This window comes from Megalobrama amblycephala, linkage group LG22 (assembly GCF_018812025.1).
Source record: "Megalobrama amblycephala isolate DHTTF-2021 linkage group LG22, ASM1881202v1, whole genome shotgun sequence".
Taxonomy (NCBI): domain Eukaryota; kingdom Metazoa; phylum Chordata; class Actinopteri; order Cypriniformes; family Xenocyprididae; genus Megalobrama; species Megalobrama amblycephala.
Genome location: NC_063065.1, coordinates 19,144,533 through 19,165,422, shown reverse-complemented (window position 1 = coordinate 19,165,422; position 20,890 = coordinate 19,144,533). Strand labels below are relative to the sequence as shown.

Genomic DNA, 20,890 nt, shown 5'->3' with positions numbered 1-20,890 from the left:
CTGCTGTGCTGTCTGCGTTTTTAATGTTAATTAAAGAACAAAGGAAAAAAAAAATCACTCACTGCTCTTGAACTTTAAAAAGGATATGAAGACTATACTGTGTGTATCGAATAGAGTAGAGGATTGTGAATTTTCACTAGTATCTAAAATATTTGTGTCATAACTGCCTGTTTTTGTTTTGGCGGGTACATTTTCTTAAGTCACTGGCCATTGGCAGGTGAGGCAAAAAGTAGTTTTAGGTCCTGTATATACATACACTATATTGCCAAAAGTATTGGGACACCCATCCAAATCATTAAATTCAGGTGTTCCAATCACTTCCATGGCCACAGGTGTATAAAATCAAGCACCTAGGCATGCAGACTGCTTCTACAAACATTTGTGAAAGAATGGGTCGCTCTCAGGAGCTCAATGAATTCAAGCGTGGTACCGTGATAGGTTGCCACCTGTGCAATAAGTTCATTCGTGAAATTTCCTCACTACTAAATATTCCACGGTCAACTGTTAGTGGTATTATAACAAAGTGGAAGCAATTGGGAACAACAGCAACTCAGCCACGAAGTGGTAGGCCATATGAAATCACAGAGTGGGGTCAGCGCATGCTGAGGTGCAGAAGTCGCCAACTTTCTGCAGAGTCAATAGCTACAGACCTCCAAATTTTGTGTGGCCTTCGGAATAGCTCAAGAACAGTGTGTAGAGAGCTTCATGGAATGGGTTTCCATGGCCGAGCAGCTGCATCCAAGCCTTACATCACCAAGTGCAATGCAAAGCGTCGGATGCAGTGGTGTAAAGCACGCTGCAATTGGACTCTAGAGCAGTGGAGACGTGTTTTCTGGAGTGACGAATCATGCTTCTCTGTCTGGCAGTGTGATGGACAAGTCTGGGTTTGGCGGTTGCCAGTAGAACGGTACTTGCTTGACTGCATTGTGCCAAGTGTAAAGTTTGGTGGAGGGGGGATTATGGTGTGGGGTTCTTTTTCAGGGGTTGGGGTTGGCCCCTTAGTTCCAGTGAAAGGAACTCTTAATGCTTCAGCATACCAAGACATTTTGGACAATTTCATGCTCCCAACTTTGTGGGAACAGTTTGGGGATCTTCCTGTTCCAACATGACTGCGCACCAGAGCACAAAGCAAGGTCCATAAAGACATGGATGAGCGAGTTTGATGTGGAGAAAATTGACTGGCCTTCACAGAGTCCTGACCTCAACCCCATAGAACACCTTTGGGATGAATTAGAGCGGAGACTGCGAGCCAGGCCTTCTCGCCAACATCACTGCCTGACCTCACAAATGCGCTTCTAGAAGAATGGTAAAAAATTCCCATAAACACACTCCTAAACCTTGTGGAAAGCCTTCCCAGAAGAGTTGAAGCTGTTATAGCTGCAAAGGGTGGACCAACTCCATATTAAACCCTACGGATTAAGAATGGGTTGTCATTAAAGTTCATGTGCATGGAAAGGCAGGCGACCCCAAAACTTTTGGTAATAAGTGTATATTTGTCCCAAATCATTGAATTTCAATGGAAATCTTCCATACTTTCCATACAACCACTTTAACTAATAAGAAGAAAACAAGCTTTTTCTATTACAGAAAAAAAATAAAAATGTACACTGAAATCAAAAACTTGATATTCATAAATGTTTTCACTGGTAAATTAATACTGTAATTTCATATTTCCAGTTAATGATTTATCAGCTTGTTACATTCCTACAATGTCAGTTTTCCTGTTACAAGTTGTAACTCCAAGGGCTTTTTAGAGGGCTGAAGCACATTTAAGAAGTGCAGTGAATTACTTTAAATGACATCTAACAGTCCTCAAGATGAAATGGAGAAAAAGTTATCTGACTTCAAAAGAGTGGAATATCTTTTTTGGAGGATGGTTCTTACCTTTTTGAAGTCTTCTGCTTGGGCTGTTCAATTATTTCAATAAAGTACCAAAAAAGCTATTGGCCAGCAATCAGTGATGGTTCTGCAGTTACAGGCTAAGGAAAGCTCTAAGTCGGGGTATTTAATTAGTTCAAAATGTTCCAAGAGGTCTCTATATTTCCTTCCCAGCAGAGGTCCAGATAATACTTTTGTGGAAGAGCAGCTCACTGTGTTTTTGCTATTGTTGTTAAAATAACCTTGTCATCTTCATCGTCACCTTAGCGTCTTTTGTGGGGCAAAGAAGCAATGTGCACAGAACAGAAAGGGCTTGGATGAAGCATATTAGAGGATATAACGTTGAAAAAGCATTACCAGTGCTTGTGATGTGTACATCGCGATGCTTATATATATATATATATATATATATATATACTTCGGTTAAGATCATGAAAGAAATCAACATCTTTTTTTTTTCTCTCATCACAGCTACCTCATCCCTAAACTCTCAGCTCCAGCATCTCCAACAGCTCCAACAGCTACAGCATCACCAGCAACAGCATCATCATCATCAACAGCAGCAGCAGCAACAACAACAACAACAACAACAGCGAGAACGAGAGCAGCGTGAAAGGGACCAACAACAACGAGAACGGGAGCAGCACCAACATCTCTGCGGCCCAGCACATCTCCAGCCACCCAGCCATCATCAGCTCACTCCTCCGATCCAATCACAAGTGTCTGGACCTTCTCCAGGCTCAGCCTCCACCTGTACCTCCTCTAATCATAGCTCAGCTCAGCCTCCCCAGTCTCCGCCCCCTCACAGGCAAAACCATTCACCAGCTCGCAGCTTGCCATCACCTGTCACGCCTCCTCTACCACTACAGGTAAGGTTGGAAAAGAAAATTAAACTTTTATATTTTATTATTTAATTTTATTTTATTTTATACCATTAAAGTAATGAGTCGAATTCACTAAACACTTTCCCTTTTAAATAATAACTAAATCCATTTTTTTGAATTCATATTCTTTTGCATTCTGCATTTTTTATTTTGTTATTTTATGTTATTTTATACAATTAATTAAATAATTAATAATGAGATGAATTTGCTTACCACTTCCCATTTAAAACAATACCTACACTGTTCTCCATTTATATTATTTTATTTTATTTATTTATTTTATTTTATTTTATTTTATACCATTAAAGTAATGAGTCAAATTCACTGAACACTTCCCCTTTAAAATAATAACTCATACTTTTTTTTATGTTATTTTATATTATTAATGTAATGGGTCAAAATCACTTAAATGGGATAGTTCATCCAAAAATGAAAATGTTTCATCATTTACTCACCCTCAAGTTGTTTCAAACCTGTATGATTTGAAACCTGTATGAAGAATTGAAGAATGTTGGTAACCAGACAGTTTACGTTAGCTGTTGACTTCCATAGTAATTTTTTTCCTACTATGGAAGTCAATGGCTACTGTAAACTGTCTGGTTACCAACATTCTTCAAAATAACTTCTTGTATTCAATAGAAGAAAGAAAATCCTACAGGTTTGGAATGATTTAAAGGTTAGTAAATAATGACAACATTTTCATTTTGGGGTGAACTATACCTTTAACACTTCCCATTTAAAATTATAATTTATATAATAAATTATAAGATAATATTTTTCTGCATTCATGTTACAACAGTCCAGAATTTTAGGTGGTTTTGATCTGAAAAAAACAAAAAAAGCTTTCTTGTGATATCAAAATAAATGCCTCACATTTTCAGACAGCCGTAGCCAGCAGCCTTCCTTGTATTGCTCCTCACCCAGTTCAACTCTTGTTTACACACTAAAAGTGAAGTTATTTAAAGCTATAATATAAGCTGACTCGTGATGGGGAGCAGCTCCGGAGTGCTGCATGGCACAGGGGCAGTAGAGACGGATCGACTCAATGTAATGACCCCTAAATATGATGTCGCCTCACTTAAAGAACTCATTCTTCTACATTATTCACAACATGTCTGGAAGAATGGAGCTTTGGAGTGAGACGAGGTCTAGGATGAATGTTAGAGAATGGGGCAGTAATTCAATTGAATGATTGAATCTGTCTGGGGAAATCTTGGATATTACAAATATTGTTTCTGGAGGAGGTGCCCGTTTGCCAAGCCTGTCCCTGAAAAAGAATGAAAATTGAAAGTTTATTGTTAAGAGTTTATCCCAGCCATCTTGCTAGCGACAGCAATAGACTATTATTGGAAATGAAGAGCTGTGGAATATTGAATTACGAGTAATGATGCTTTTGGTGTAACTTGATTTGAAACAATTTTATGATAATCACTTATTGACATGTTGTGAAAATGTATAGTATATGCAGCCGATTGAACCAGATTAGTTTTCAACATATTTTATATTTTGCAAATAAAATCTTGCATTGGGAAGTCCAAAGCACCATATGCCAGTGATGACTGGCTAAGATGAGTTTGTTGATATTTTATTTTGTTATCTGTTATTGTCATGCAGGCTTATAAAATTGAAACAAACTCCACAGATGGCACACATGAATCTTTGTTGCTTCAGTTATGGTAGCTCATGTCTTTTAAAGTGGTCATATCATATCAAATTTGCTTTGACCTGACATTTTCATGAATAAAAAAGCTTTTTCAACTATGGAAACTTCCTCAAAATGAGCATTTATTGGAACTAATCTACAAAAACAACTGCAACTTTATGTAAAACTGAATATGACGTACAAAAATGTTACTAACACTATCGTGTATGATCTGACCCCTTTAATTTTTCATACATGATAAACAGAAGTGATCTTTTCATATCTTCCTCCCTCAGTCTGTCTGTCCACCAGTTCCTCCTCTTCCTCTTCTCATCGGGCTGTCTGAGTCTGTCACTAATAACATGCCCTCCTCCCTACATGTCCCAGTGGTTTCATTTCGGTTTGAGAGAGGCCAGGGTCGCCTCTCCGTCCTTCCCTGCATTCATCAGCGTCACAGCCCTTATTGCTCTGTGCTGTACCACAACCCCACTTCCCCTTCCCCCTTTTTATGGCTGCCATCAGTTTAGTCATTTATTTCACCTTCTGTCCCTCTGCCCGGCTTGTATCACCAGCTGGACCCTATGGAGCCCTACACTTAATGGTCTCCAGAGCCCAAAACTAGTGGTTTCCAAGGGATTTCTTAGGAAAGGCCAGCCATATATTTCTTCATTTACAGTTGAAGCACACCTAATTCTATCTGTCAGATTATCATCAAGCCCCTCTGATATGTGATTCAGATGTATCAGTGGTGAAATAGATTAAAATGGGGGTGGAATGGGATGTCCAAAAAATTTGGCTGGGATGCATCCTCAGGTCTAGATGTTTGTAAATTGTTTTAAATGGAAATATTTATCTAAGCATCTGCGCACAAGTTTTAATTTATATTTGTGGTTGTAGGTGGTTGTACAAGGTGTGTTGTCATTTTATCTGTTTTAAAGGATGATGTACAAGCATAACCCTGGCATTGTGGTCAGGAAAGGATTTATTTTGCAATAATTACTGGAGAAAGTGTAATTGACGGAGAGAAAGTGTCACTGATAATACTGAAGCAACCCTTTTTAAACATCTTTATAAAGTTACAAGATTCATAGCCTTAGCTACCTTCATATCAGGTATGGAATATAAAATATTGCCTTGTTAAATTATTCTAATATAGTTAAATATGAGTTGTGTAAGCAGGTGAATTACTTGTACTTACCAGGGTTTTGACAGAGAGAAAGGACCCAGAATAAAGCCTTGAGGAACACCCTTTGCCTGGGGTGTGTTAAGAGAGCTTCTCTACAGGTTTTTGAGCTGTACTCTATGGTTTCTTTATCCCAGGGGTCCATGATTAGATTTTACTGCTAAGAGTCATGTGCGACCCTCTTGTTAATCCAAAGAGAGAGTGGCACCAGAGACGACAGCATCATTACCCAGCCCTTCACTGTGTGTGAGAGTGAGAAAAATAGAGCGATAAGTGTGCATGTGTGTGTGTCAGGAGTCAGAAGGGGTTTGAAGTTCCCGCTTCATGGGGGTCCACATTACCACTTAACCAATGTGATTGTGTGTGTGTGTGTGTGTGGCAGGGTTTGCAGGCTGCCTCTCCTGAGGGGCTAGAGTCCGTAATTGGGCTTATGTCTGCGTCTGCTTGAGAAAGTTACGGCATACTTCACCAGAGTGCTGTTGCTAGCCTTTAGGGACAGCCACAGTTAGCCACTGCGAACACCTAGAGAATTTTGGGAATGTGTATTTCTAGGGTCTGTCATAATTATCCCTTCTGGTCACACAGGTACCACCCCGCCCTCTCAGTTTCTCTTGCCTCCCATTCCCCTCTTTGGGTGTTATCATTTTGGTAAGGGAGGGCAGACAGGTCTCCTATTATCTGAAGACACCTAAAGGCCCAGATAGAGGCCTTCTGTTGCTGAACTGACAACATGACAGCATGTTAGCATCCCACTCTGATAATACCACAGTCAGTGTGTCCAGTGTATGAATCTAAGTGCTCACTGTCTGCACTCTCTCTCTCCCCCTGTGTCTCTCTTTCTCATTTTTCTTGTCTCGTCTTTTTCTTTATTTGGTCAAAATTTCAGACAGGGGTTTTTTGTAAGTCTCTGACCCTGAGTTCCTTTAGACAGGTCAAATTTATGATTTTTCAGTAAGACTTTGCTGAAGGCTGTGATGTTTATATATTGCTTTTAGTGCAGATTCGTACTACTAAACTAAACTAACTAAGCTAACTAAAATAAAGAAACGACAAAACTAGAAAAAATTATTAATGACAACCTTCAAATTAAAAATCTAGTTAGCTACAATATACCAACAAAAATGATCAAAGTTCTCTGAAGCCAAATCATTTGGATCATTTGGATCTCAATTGTGGTCACTTCATCATTTAAACTTATTAATATACTGTTAATACTGTTAAAAAATTCAGTATTTAACTACATTTTCACTTTGCATTTTCACTATTGAAGGATGAACCATTTAAAGCAGCGAGGTTTTAAAAAAAACCTTATAAAAACAATTGAAAAAAACAGAAAAATAACATTAAAAACAACAATGTAGCAATATTTTGTCATGCGTGTTGTCATGTGCTTTCAAGAAAGTACACTATTTAAACAATTTTAAAGATTGAAACGTGCTTAAATGGATTTACCTAAAAAATGAAAATTCTCTCATCATTTACTCACCCTCATGTCGTTCTGAACATATATAGCTTTCTTTTGTTTACGGAACACAAAAGAATATATTTTGAAAATGTTTAAGAATATTTTTTGTCCATACATTGTTGTTTTGGACCCCATTGATAGCTACTCCATAACCCTGTTACCAAAATATTACCATCACAATAATATAAACCGAAAGATTAAAACCTCTCCCATCCATCTCTCCATCTATTTTTGAAAAATGGTGATTCTTTTACCTCTCAGCAAACTTGGGAGAGCCAGCATTAAACAAAATAAGATCAGGGGAGGTAGAGATGGGCTTTTGTGACGACAACCAGGCGGTGGAGATTATGAAATTTGCCTAAGTGTGTTAATTGGCTGATTAGCAGGGTGGCTGGATTTGCAGGTGCTGATTGATTGGAGCAACGGGGTTTCTCCACGCTGAGGGGACTCGGGGATTTGAGGAGGAGGGGGTGGCTCGGTGGGCAAGCTGGTTACACCGGAATTGATCTTAATTAGATCTGAGAGACCTGCCACAGCAGAATGGTCACAGCGATTAAAATGAAAAACAGGAGAAATTACTGATCAAATTAATCATAATGTCAGCCTACAGCTGTAGGTCTGCTGTAATTTGCCACTCCACTGGCTTACATCAGCCCTGAGCCACACGCACACACTGATCTGTGGCACAGAGAGAGAGAGAGAGAGAGAGGGGAGCAGAGCAGACCATACACACACTGATGCAGGCACATATACAGTAGACACATTCATGTTGTGACGATTTGTGTGTGTGTGTGTGTGTGTGAGCGCGCGTTTTTGTGATTTATGAGGATAAATTTGTATAATGACATGGGTATTACACTGGTATTACGAAGTATGAGGACATCATATTTAAAATAGCTTTAAAAACATACTAAACAATGTTTTATTAAAAATGTAAAAATGCATAATGTTTTCTGTGATGGGTAAGTTGTAGGGGGATAGAATGTACAGTTTGTACAGTATAAAAACCATTACGCCTATGGAATGTCCTCACTAAGATAGCAAAACAAACCTGTGTGTGTGTGTGTTTCAAAGAAATAAAGATGTAGCTGCCCACATAATTTTTTTTTGAGGACAACAATAAATACATATATTCCTTTGAAAAGAATAAATACATATATATTTTTGAAAGAAATTCTAATTTAATCAAAAATACAGTAACACATTAATAACAACAACAACAACAGTAAAAACAGTAATAATGTGAAGTATTATTACAATTTAAAAAAAACAGTTTACTGTTTTAATATATTTTATTAATATTCCTGAAGCTGAATTTTCAGCAGCCATCCAATTTTTTAGTTTCACATGATCTTTCAGAAATTATTCTAATATACTGATTTAGTTTCTTTTTATTATCAGTGTTGAAAACATTTGTGTGCTTAATAATTTTGTGGAAACTTTTATTTTACATATTTATGATTCTTTGATGAATAGAACTTTCAAAAGAACAGAATTGATTTGGAATCGGAATGTTTTGTTTAACATTATAAATGTCTTTATTGCTGTCACCTTTGATCAGAGCCCAGTTTATTTCCTGTTCTTGATTATAATGGTTTGCAAACATAAAATGCTTTCTAGTAGCCATTGTCTCCTTTTATGCGGTGTCTCTCTATCTCTATCTCTCTTATGTTCTCTCTCTCTCAACATGTCATACTGCTATACGCCGTCTGTTCAGTCTTTGACCTTGCCACTGTGTCTGCCTCCATGGTTCCAGGGCAGACAGAGAGACAGAAAGACTCTGATGCCAAAAACATTTGTTCATTGCTGGCAATATTCTGACGCAATAACATTTTTATATAATATAAATTAATATTTTTGAAGGACTTTAAAAAGGGAGATCACCCAAAAATGAAAATGAAAATTATGACTTTCTTTCTTCTGTGGAACATCACAGAACGTACTCTGAGAGATGCCTCAATGTTTTTTTCTTCCCCATACAGTACAATCCCAGCAAACATTTGGACGTTTAATGACCGTTGAAAAGACGTCCTTCCGACTTATCCCGTCATGGTTGAAAAAAAGTTTCAAAATGAAATTTGAACAGACGTCTTAGACGTTATGTTATTAATCAATCAATTAATTAATTATTATAAATTGAACTACACCTAGCTAAAAGTCAAAGTAACAGTTATTCATGCAACCCTTGAGAATTGTAGACATGTACAAACGTATCTGAATGCATGTTTAGGAAATGTTCTGTGTTACATATTTTTACCGATATATGCCATCCAACCGCGTCTATTTTTGGCCTGGGACGGAAGTCAGTGGTTAGCCAAATGATTAGGTTACCAACATTATTCAAAATAAAAAAAATAAAAAAATGTGTTTCACAGAGAAAAGTATCACAGGTTTGAAACAACATGCGAGTGAATAAATAATGACAGAATTTTCATTTTTGGGCTCAACTATCCCTTTAGATTCTGTGTGTGTCGCAGTGATGTCATTTTTTTCTGGCTCCAGAAGTAATTAGTCACATGACATTTACAGCTCAATGTTTTTGAGCCTGTGTCCATGAGCAAAGATGCCAAAATTCAGATTGTGTGCATCTAAGGGGTTCTGCACCACCTCAATAACTGCCATTGAGACAGTTCTAACTGACTATTTTCTCCAGGTATTATAGACCACCTTGGTCTTAGCTGTCTCTCTTTCTCCCTTCTCTCAGACAGAGTGGCTTTAAGGGTCTGCCCGGACCCCCGACCCAGAGTCTTACGGCAGTAATTACAGGCTACTGCCCGGGATTCAGCCAACGCCAATTTATTGCCTCAGCGTATGGCAGACTCCCCCATCTCTCCGTCTTGACTACCATTCCTAACTTTCATCGCTCTCCTCTTTCCCTCTCACCTATCCCCTTTTCTGTCTCACTCTCTCACTCATTCATACTTTCCTCAACCTCTGTAGATTGTACTGCGCCCTTACTTGTCCATCTTTTACCCCCACTTTCTCTCCCACTCGGCCGCTGCTCTAAGACACACCCCTCCTGATGTACTGATGTGTGCCACAGGAGGCTCAGACCCACGAGTGCTGCAATTACGCCGGCCTCTTCTCCTCTGTCCTTTCTATTTCTCTGCTCCTCTCTTCTCCTTTCCTCTCATCTACCTCCCTCTATCTTTGTCCATTCTCCACCATTCCCCGGCAATCAGCCATCATTATAGCTCGCTCCTGAAACCCCATCCCTGCCAAGGTCAGGCGCCCTTCCAACACTCATATGCTCATGGACAGATGCGTATACGCACACACACGCTGTTTTTGTTTCTCGCAGTGCCCCCTTAAGAACACATTGTAGTTTTTCCCGTCTCAATAAGCTGATCTGCTTTTAAACATCGCTGCCCTTGAATTTCCCCCCTGAACATTTATTATGTGGCTTTTATTGAAAGGAAACATGCAGCCTAATTTTCAGAAAATGATAAAATATACACTGCTGTTGCATTTATTTGATCAAAAATACAGTAAAAACAATAATATTGTTATACTTAATAATGTTGCTGCAAACTATTATTACGATTTAAAATAACTGTTCTATTTTAATTTTAAAAATATAATTTATTCCTTTGAAAGCTAAATTTTCCGAATCATTACTCCAGTCTTCAGTGTCACATGATCCTTCGGAAATCATTCTAATATGCTGATTTGGTGCTCAAGTAACGTTTCTTATTATTATCAATGCTGAAAACAGTTGTGCTGCTTAACATGTTAATATAAGTATTTTTCAGATTTTTTTGTTGATGAATAGAAAGTTCAAAAGAAAAAAAAATCTTACTAACCCCTTTTGAAACTTTTGAACAGGAGTAAATGCAGTGAATGTATCGCAAATCGTGTTTTGGATGGAATTTAGATACATATGAGATGTTGGTAGATGCTTCCTGTTCTCAACATGAAATAAAAAATTTTATTAATTAAAATTAATTTTAAAATTAAAGCCAGCATAAAATCTAAATTTATCCCATTTACTTTTTTTATACACATGATTGGCTATCTGAAGCAAAGTTCGTCTTTCATCAACTTCTGTAGCGACCAGTATTGAGGGTAACGCATTACAAGTAATGTGAATTAAATAATCAGATTACTTTTTTCAAGTAACTTGTAAAGTAACGCATTACTTTTAATGCATTACATCAAAATATCTGAGTTACTTTTTCAAATAAGTTACTTTGTTTTCCCATTTATTGACAAACAGTAACACCTCTCCTGTTCCCGTGTTGAAAGAAATCGGGAGTAAGGTGTTCGAGAGGAGGTGCTGTGTGTGCTGTCTGTGAACATGATGATTGTAGTTCATCACAAAAACAGATTCAGTATTCCTTAAAATTACAAAAAACACAAAAATACTTTATGTATTTAAGCTCACTTTATTAACCAGTGTCTTTGCTGCTGACCTTTGATGGTCCAATTAAGCCATACTAATAAGCAAAAATGACTTTAGATCAACGTCACATTTTTTTTTTTATGGCTGAAGAGTATTGAACTTTCTTCTCCTGTGTCATATTCTTCTTTGTTCCAGGGGTGTGCTTTAAATTGCTTGACAGACTAAAGCTGTAAATGAAATTTGTTTATATTTGAAATGAAAGATACAGATTGTACTGAATGTCAGCTTGCTTATTTTGCTCAGGATAAGGGTTGCAAAATACGTACCAATACGTACATATCACTGCAGTTTCAATGTGAAATGTCCACTGAGTGGCACTAAAAGCGCGTTCATTTTTCTGCCTGAACAGATTAACGTTCAGGTTAACGTGAACGTACGTTTTTATGGCGTTGTTTTTATACGAATCACCACAGTTCTTATTTGAAATTTGTCCAAAAAAGCGAAACATATGGAGCTGGTTAAGCGATACAAGGTTCAAAATGTATTTGTTCACAAATCGTGCACTTTGGTAAAAAGCGTTTTGAAGTCATAACATAATATTGTGCAAGGAGACATGAAAACAAGTCATTATTAATCAATAATCTGACCCTGTAATCGTAACTGTGTATGAAAACGATTAAAAGCGCTTGCTGTTTTACTGCCTCTAGTGTTCATTTCTGTTGGAAACTGCATAAAACTGCAACGATATGTACATATTGGTATGTATTTTTTCGACTCGCGAAAACGTTCCCACAGGTACGTCTTTCCATGAGACCAGGTTGTGAATCCATATGTAGCCTAATGCAAACAAAAAAGTGTGCTTCTAACCAGAGGTCGAGAGCTGTCGTTCTAGCCACACAAATTTGAAGTGCTGTTTGCAAATGTTCGTTATAACTATGGATTTTTGAAACACCATCTTGTCAAACTATGCTGATAATGACAGAATTTACGAGACCTTACTGACCATAATTAGCTAAGAAAAAGTTGAGTCCTGCCCAATTTTTTTTTACATTTTTATTTTCTGCATTTTACAGAATAAAAATGTGTTCTAGTGTTTCATGTTGACATTTATTAATATTTTTAATTTTTAGCATAACAAGCTGCTTAAAGACTGTAATTAGGGTTGTAGGAATATTTAATGTAGGATTATTTTATGTACTAGTAGCGTTTTGTTAATTATTCACATTAAGAAAAATTTTACAGTAGGTACTTCCTGTGTAGCTGGAAGTTCACATTTTATATATTTAACCTCTGTCCTGGTATCATTTTTCCTTTACTCACTTGTTTCATCCATGCCCTCTACGGTCTCTTTTCTCGCTCTTCTCTTTTTTTAGTCTCCCTTCCCCTTCGTACCTTCTCTCTCTCTCTCTCTTTCTCTCACACTCTGTCACTCACTCATTAATGCAGCCCAATAGACATCCCTCCTTAAGAAGGCAGAAAATTGCCTTACATAACGAAACTCCCACTATATGAAAATACAAATGTGCACTGGTGACTGAAGCAGAAAATAAGACTATTGCCCATCAAAAGTAGCACAGCGTTTGGTATGAATAATTATAAAGCATGTGATGCAGCCAGTGAGGAAAAGCTGGGTGCTGAAAGCAAAGCAACTTTTTATTTACTCAAAATGAGGGATTATTTTCAGAAAAAAAAGAAGAAAAGGCAGCACTGGGGCGTCTAGTAAGGAATTAAAGTTTATAAGACTTCCAACTGTAGACATTTGGATCTAAAATTTGCCAGTATGTCTTTACACAATGACAATTTGACATTTACAGTGAGTTGTCACTTGCAGGATATCATTACTTCATATTTTCTGCATGTCTGGAGTAACCAATTTTATTAAAAGTCATCTATGATAAATATAATAAAAACTTTAAAGTCACATGAATTGTGTGACTGAAAAAAAAAAAAAAACAGATAAAAAAGAAAAGAAATTTTGTTTACCACAGCAAACTATGAGATTGATTCTGTCATCTGTCTCACATGTTTCTCAATGTGTCTGTACCTCCTGGACCAGCCTGGTAAAAAAAAGCAAGATTTGAGCAAAAGAAGTGAATTGACTTCCCTTAATGGGACTTTACTGTCTCTTTGGCTGTTCAGACTGCAAGCAAATCAAATTTGTTCTTAAATCAGATCTCGATCAGGCAGACTATCCACACTATTAATTGCAAGTGATCAAATAAAATTTGTGTGCCCAGACATAACCAATCTATCTTCATGGGTTGCTTTGGTAACGTAGGTGTTTCTCGACATAGGCGTACCCACGTATGTCACGAATATTTCAAAACGGATGCAGGAAAAATGGAGGTGCATCATCTCACTCTCACTGTTCTACCATTTGAATGCCCTATGAATACTTCCAGCATTTCCGTCACCGGTTTTCACGTTATCGTTGTGTGTCGCAATTAGAGTGATGCAAAAGACGATTGGAAATCCGATTTGAGCAGCTAAAGAGTCCTGACTGAGATATAGCTGTAAAAATCAGTTTGGAAACACATTTCAAACCACCTTCAAATGTGATTTGAATTAGATTTAAAAAAAAATGTAATTTCATTAGGGATGCACCAATGTATTGGACAATAATTGATATTGGCCAATTAAAATGAATTATTTTCACTATCAGACATCGACTGATTGTTTAAGAACAGCCAACGATCAGTGCTGATTATATCCTGTCAATTAAAAGAGGGTGGAAAAACGTGTACTCTGTGTAACGAAAATGTTTATGTGTTGAATTTAGGTTTATCAAAGTTAATGTGAAAAAAAAAAACCTAAAAGCAGGAGTCTTTTCTTCTACTTTAAAGGTGCAGTATGTAATAATTTTGTCCGCTAGAGGTCGCTAGAGGCCTATTCAAAACAAAGGCGTAGCTTGATGACGGCAAGTTTGAGTGTGGAATCTTGGGACATGTGGTCTCCACCTCAACAGACAGTGCAGTAGGGCTTGGGAAGAAAACATGTCAATGGATGCGATTATTAACGTTACTGTAGTATGAAGCAGAGCAGGACCGAGTGTTGTGGGAGCTGAACGAGGCCGCTGGAGCGATTGCGCAACACACGCCTCACGAGCAGCGTAAATTTTATTATGACACAATCACCGGCGCTGCTTCCGCTTTGCCATATGTATCATATGTATTGACAGCACAATTTTTATTGTGAGGTTATGATGTAAAATTATGATAACTACACTGTAGCTGCTACAGTAACTAACAAAATCTATCCAATACTGGATTTCGTAGGTGTCTGAAAAAGACAATTTTCACATGCCACCATTACATATTGTGTCATGCTATATTGCAATACAATACAGCAAATATAGTTTGACAGTAAATTATCAAATTAATTGATTACTGTTTAGTCAGATGATATGAAAACGATTACCACTTGTTCATCAAATATATACACTCGTGTACATTCAAACACAATAATTGGGCATACATAGCAAACGCGAGTTCAACGATTTGCGCGAGTAGATTACATACAAAGTCAATGCAAAGACGCGATCAGACTATGGATCAGACGCGTCCTCGCGCGGGTCTAGAGACGCGATGCCCCGCGTTTGGCGTGTATGCCCCATAATACTAATCGTGTTGATCGTTATAATGGCATATGTTTTCTGTAAAGATGCGAATCAAAACAGCTCACCTGTCAAGTAAAACACAAGCAAGATCGGCATCTCTTTCTAGGTGAAGTTTGTCGCGAAGGTCTCTCCATCTAGAAAATGCAACACCGATATTGATCCTCGCTCTTTCTCTCCTCTTGTCCCAAACTCTTCTTGGGTCGTTTGGTTGGCCCGTACGCTTACGTTTACGTTTACGTTTACGTTTACGTTTACGGGAGCTGTCCTTGTTGACAGAACCAGCGGCAGATGGTAAACAGTAATTATGTTCCATAAATAAGTAACACAATCCACCATAAAACGTGCAAGAAGTAAATTAGGAACTGCTTGAAGCAAGCTAGTGGTTTGCTGGACGCTAGACACTACTTCCGCATTTGTCCACGACACTGTTGTCATGTGGTTTCTTTGTCAGTAAAGGCGGTAACAAAGGGTAACTGACGTCATTGACAGGCGACTGCACTGCCCCGTGTCACTGTTTAGAATGGGAATTTTCTCATGATTTACAAGTAGTTGAAAACATTAGAGATATTGTTAGTAATCAGCTGGACAAAATATATAACACTAGCCTAGTGGTTTTTGGATATTTTACTGCGAATATCTTACAAATTGTACCTTTAATACAAGTTATAGCATGAAAAACATGCATGAACATCAAAAGGTATGTTGAAAGATACAGTACAACTTACTGAAATGTATCATGTCTCAATCAGAGTTTCAATCGCTGAAAGACGAATTAAAACAGCTTGTGAACAATGTCACTTAACGTTGCATTTACCTCAGGAAAGTTATCCATTGTTCACACTTAGTTAGCTTTAAAAAAATATTTTTTTTTAAAAATTCTAGAGAGGATCTTATTTACTGCAAAACAATCTGAACATAGCCTAAGTCTCTCTTTTTCTCTCTCTCTTAATAAATATCTGAGGTAATCCTAAAGGTTCTGTCCTGGGCCCCGTATTTATGTTCTACAACTCCTTTTACTCTTTTTACTCGCTACAATATTTATCCCTGCATCACCCACTCCATTTACACATATGAAAAAAGTAATAAATGTGGCATGTTAACCCAGGATAATGGTGTGGTGGCAGAAAGCACGTTTTTAATATCATTCAGCACTTAAGTTTCTTCTGACCTTTTTAAACTGCCCAGAGAAACACTGGGAACTTCCTGATCAATGTTGTGTCCAAATGTTGTCAGTTCATCATTCCACTTAGGGATGAGTGTTTGTGTTAAGGTTTGGTTTAGCGTATTTGCATGTGTGTGTGTGTGTGTGTGTGCGTATATATGGATGAGTGGGTCAGGTTTGTGTGTGTGTGTATTATCGATCGGACCTCTGACCACATCATAGCCACAGAGCCCTGCTCAGTCACCATTAATCTCGGTGCTCCGAGTTCTCAAATGGCAGCTGGCAGCCCCAGCTCCAAACCCAACCATTTCTCTTCATTAGCTCGGCTCACTCTGAGACGCCATGTGGAGGAGTAATCATTTACCATTATTCTAGTTATGAAACTCACACACAACTGACGGTGGACTTTATTGAATAGAGGCCATCAAAAGATCACCAGCCATTGATTAAGCCAATATTAAAGTCATTCAAATGCGGATCTGTATGTCAGACAACAGCAAGTGAAAAGAGATGGCATTCTGTTCAAATGCCGGAGAGGAGAATTTGACATGATGAATTAAAATAGTTGAAGTTTCCTCAAAAAGGGACATGCTGTTCCATATTTTCCACTTAGATTAAGACATGCAATATTTTGCTTTCAGTCATTTTAAGACAAATGACCATTGATCATAATAAAACCATTGATGGTTTTATTATTTTTATCATTTTTTCATCACAGGAAATAAAAATCTAATGGAGACTTTGTCTCTGGTGACCATCGGAAATGTAATATTAACTTTTCACGAAACTGATGGTCATAGTTACTCTTTTTTTTGTGTGTGTGTGTGTACAGAAATAACAGTGCTGTATGTGTAACACTGCAGTCAGCAGTTTTGCTCGGAACTTTAGTTTTGCAGCAAACATATTCTTTAATCAATCACATGGAAATGTGGCCAAAAAGGTAATTTTTCAACAGGAAAAATGATAAAAGATGGAATTTGTAAATAAATTTATAAATAAAATGTACATTTGTTTAAACCGTATTGGAGGTTACCCTGCCTCTTTGCAGTAAAAATAGAGCAAGAATGACTGATGGCTTAAAATTACTGTATGGATTTTAAGGGCCACAGTTATGGAAGCAGGATTTTATATAATGACACCAAAAGCAGTTAATTATGCTTGAGTTAATGAGTCACATGATTGACGGTCAGCACTGGGCAGTCCATCACACATTTATAGGTACATTTGTCATTAATTTCCTTCCTTGTACCTCTGTCATTTGCATTCCGGCCCGTTAAGCGTGACCCCTTTTGCCCCCTCTTTTCCCAACAGTTGTGCTTTTTATCTGATGAAGTGCAGCATTTTAAACAGCCCTTGTGTGCGTCAGAAGATGAGGCCCTTTATGCTGCCAGCGCAGTGCATCATGGGAGGGCTGACCCAAGACTGCCAACTTTTCAGCATTACATGTCTCTTCATTCCTGTTTTTCTTCCTCTAGCTTTTTACTCTCTCACCTATTCTTCCCTTGAGTCGGTATATTTCTGTTTTTCTCTCAGCTATTTATTTATTTGTCAATGGGCAGGTGAAATGGGGCTCCGTAAGTAGCGTTGGTAGTGTGAGGAGAGTCCAGAGGAGACGGCAGGTGATGTGCTCCAGGGGTCCAACAGGGGAGCTGAGGTGTTTGGGACAGTCTAATGGTGTTTTGATGTACCCGGGCAGAGGGGAGGCTCCAGGCTGGGGAACGTGGGAGAAAGAGAGAGGGTTTTTTGAAGGAGGTAGCATAAGGTCTGGATGTGACGCTGGGGAGACTGTGAGCATGCTCAGATGTGTCACTTCTGATTATGTCCACTCTCTATAATGGGAAAACGGAGAGACGGAGAGAGCGAGGGAGAAAAGAAAAAAGGGTGAAACAGAGGTGTGATCGTCTTAGGAATTGCTATGATGCAAAAACAATTTTCTTTCAGCTTTTCAGATGTTTAATAACCGTCCTTGTCAGATATGTCCAGACACTGGAGCCATTGTCTCTCATCCCATTTACTTGACAAAGTAAATGCAAAAAATGTTTTTTTCAGTCTTAATACATTTAAAAAGTAAAATTGTGTAAGATAATATGATTTTTAGATAATATATCTTGAATTAAGTAAAAAAAAATTTAGAACATTTTTTTTTTCTTTTAAGCATAAATGTAACAAAAATTTAGTGCGGTTTAAAAAAAAAAGGCAGTCAGATAAGGAAAATAAATTTAATACACATATATTCTGTAAAAAAAAAAAAATCTCGCCAGCATACTTTTTTTAAACTTTTTTTTTAATCTTTAGAGATGGTGTTTTTCGCTCTGTTTTAACTTGTAGTGTTAGCAGGAGTCTGTCCCTTGAGGCCTGCCTCTTCCTATTGTATTAGCAGAGAAAGCGATTAAGTCTAAATTTGCAGTCTGAACGGAACGGGCGGAAAATGAACTCTAGCTTTTGGAGTGCTTCACTTTGATGTCCAGAAGTCCCTTGCCATGGTAACGGCAAGCTGTTTTTTTGCCTTGTTCAGGAGATTACATGGGTTGTTGCTCCATATGACCCCGCTGGTCAAACGGCCATTGCAGGCCTCGCAGAACTTAATAGAGTTTAAAATTTACTCACCCACTTTGCCATGAGGCGCAAAATCCGTGTGAGAGGGGTCTTTTTTTCTTTCTTTCTTTCTTTCTTTCTTTCTTTCTTTCTTTCTTTCTTTCTTTCTTTCTTTCTTTCTTTCTTTCTTTCTTTCTTTCATTTTCCGCCCATTCCATTCAGACTGCAAATTTAGACTTAATCGCTTTCTCTGCTAATACAATAGGAAGAGGAAATTTTCTTTCTTTCTTTCTGTCTTTCTTTCTTTCTTTCTTTGAGTAGTTGTTTCAAAACATTGTAGCTTCTCCTGTAACATGCTTCTGCTAATTTTTTTCTAATGAGTAGCAATGTATCACAACAAAACACTGGTATTATGTTGTTTACACACAGAACTTTACAGTCCAGCAAACATAGACAATGCTTAGTTCAGATTTGTCATGTAACCCCTTAAAGGTGCCCTAGAATTAAAAATTGAATTTACCTCGGCATAGTTGAATAACAAGAGTTCAGTACATGGAAATGACATACAGTTAGTCTCAAACTCCACTGTTTCCTCCTTCTTATATAAATCTCATTTGTTTAAAAGACCTCCGAAGAACAGGCGAATCTCAACATAACACAGACTGTTATGTAACAGTCGGGCTGATTAATATGTACGCCCCCAATATTTGCATATGCCAGCCCATGAGCGAGGCATTACACAAGGGCAACCAGTATTAACGTCTGGATGTGCACAGCTGAATCATCAGACTAGGTAAGCAAGCAAGGACAACAGCGAAAAATGGCAGATGGAGCGATAATAACTGACATGATTCATGATTACATTATATTTTTAGTGATATTTGTAAACTGTCTTTCTAAATATTTCGTTAGCATGTTGCTAATGTACTGTTAAATGTGGTTAAAGTTACCATTGTTTCTTACTGTATTCACGGAGACAAGAGCATCATTATTAAACACTTGCAGTCTGTATAATTCATAAACACAACTTCATTCTTTATAAATCTCTCCAACAGTGTAGCATTAGCCGTTAGCCATGGATCACAGCCTCAAATTCATTCAGAATCAAATGTAAACATCCAAATAAATACAATACTCACATAATCCGACGCATACATGCAGTATGCATGACGAACACTTTGTAAAGATCCATTTTGAGGGTTATATTAGCTGTGTAAACTTTGTTTATGCACTGTTTAAGGCAAGCGCGAGCTCCGGGGGCAGACAGCGCGAGCAATTAAAGGGGCCGCAACCTGAATCAGTGCATTTCTAATTATGCCCCAAAATAGGCAGTTAAAAAAATGTATTTAAAAAAATCTATGGGGTATTTTGAGCTGAAACTTAACAGACACATTCAGGGGACATCTTAGACTTATATTACATCTTGTAAAAAAAACGTTCGATGGCACCTTTAAGAAATTATTCACTGATTCATTTAAAGGAATAATTCAGTTTAAACTGAATTAAATTGCTTCAGATGAATAACAGCACTATTTCCGGTTCAAAAGAGGTCTTATGTGCCTCTGACACCACAGCGCTCATTTAAACAGACAGAGCATCTTTGCCATGACACGGATAAGACAGAGAATGACTAAATAATGATAAAGCAGCCATACATTTAGGCACATGGCTGCAAACCACCAACAAGCCCAAATATGCAACTGTATCCTGGAAATAAGCCCAAAAAACAAAATACAACAACCCGTGACTGCCTAAATCTATAAGTGACTTCTTATGGGGAAAAATGCCCACCCAAAAATTAAAATTATTTCATAATTTACTCACCCTCAAGCCATCCTATGTGTGTATATGACTTTCTTCTTTCAGCCGAACACAATCAGAGTTACATTAAATAATATCCTGACTCTTGCCAGCTTTGTAATGGCATTGAATAGTTCCCTAATTTTTGAAGCTCGTAAATCCTTACGACTCCAGTGGGATAATAAATGCCTTCTGAAGTGAAGCGATCGGTTTGTGTAAAAAAAAAAAAATCCATATTTAAAACTTTTTAAACTATAATCACTGGCTTCCGGCAACGGCCGAATGTGCGTTCACGAGAGAGTCGAGTTCTGACTGAAGGGTGACCGCTCTGACCCTATGAATGATGTAGGACATTGCTCCTTTTCTCTTATATCGAAATCCTC

General features: G+C 37.7%; 1 protein-coding gene across 6 annotated transcripts in view; it reads left to right on the top strand.

Annotated features, from left to right (window-relative positions):
* The window catches only part of pou6f2 (POU class 6 homeobox 2), a 157,139-nt gene that overhangs the window by 100,079 nt on the left and 36,170 nt on the right, over positions 1 to 20,890 (top strand). For all 6 annotated transcript variants that reach the window (XM_048174776.1, XM_048174779.1, XM_048174777.1 and 3 more), the window contains one exon: positions 2,350 to 2,747. In XM_048174776.1, coding sequence (XP_048030733.1) covers positions 2,350 to 2,747 — 398 coding nt within the window. The remainder of the gene's footprint in view (positions 1 to 2,349; positions 2,748 to 20,890) is intronic.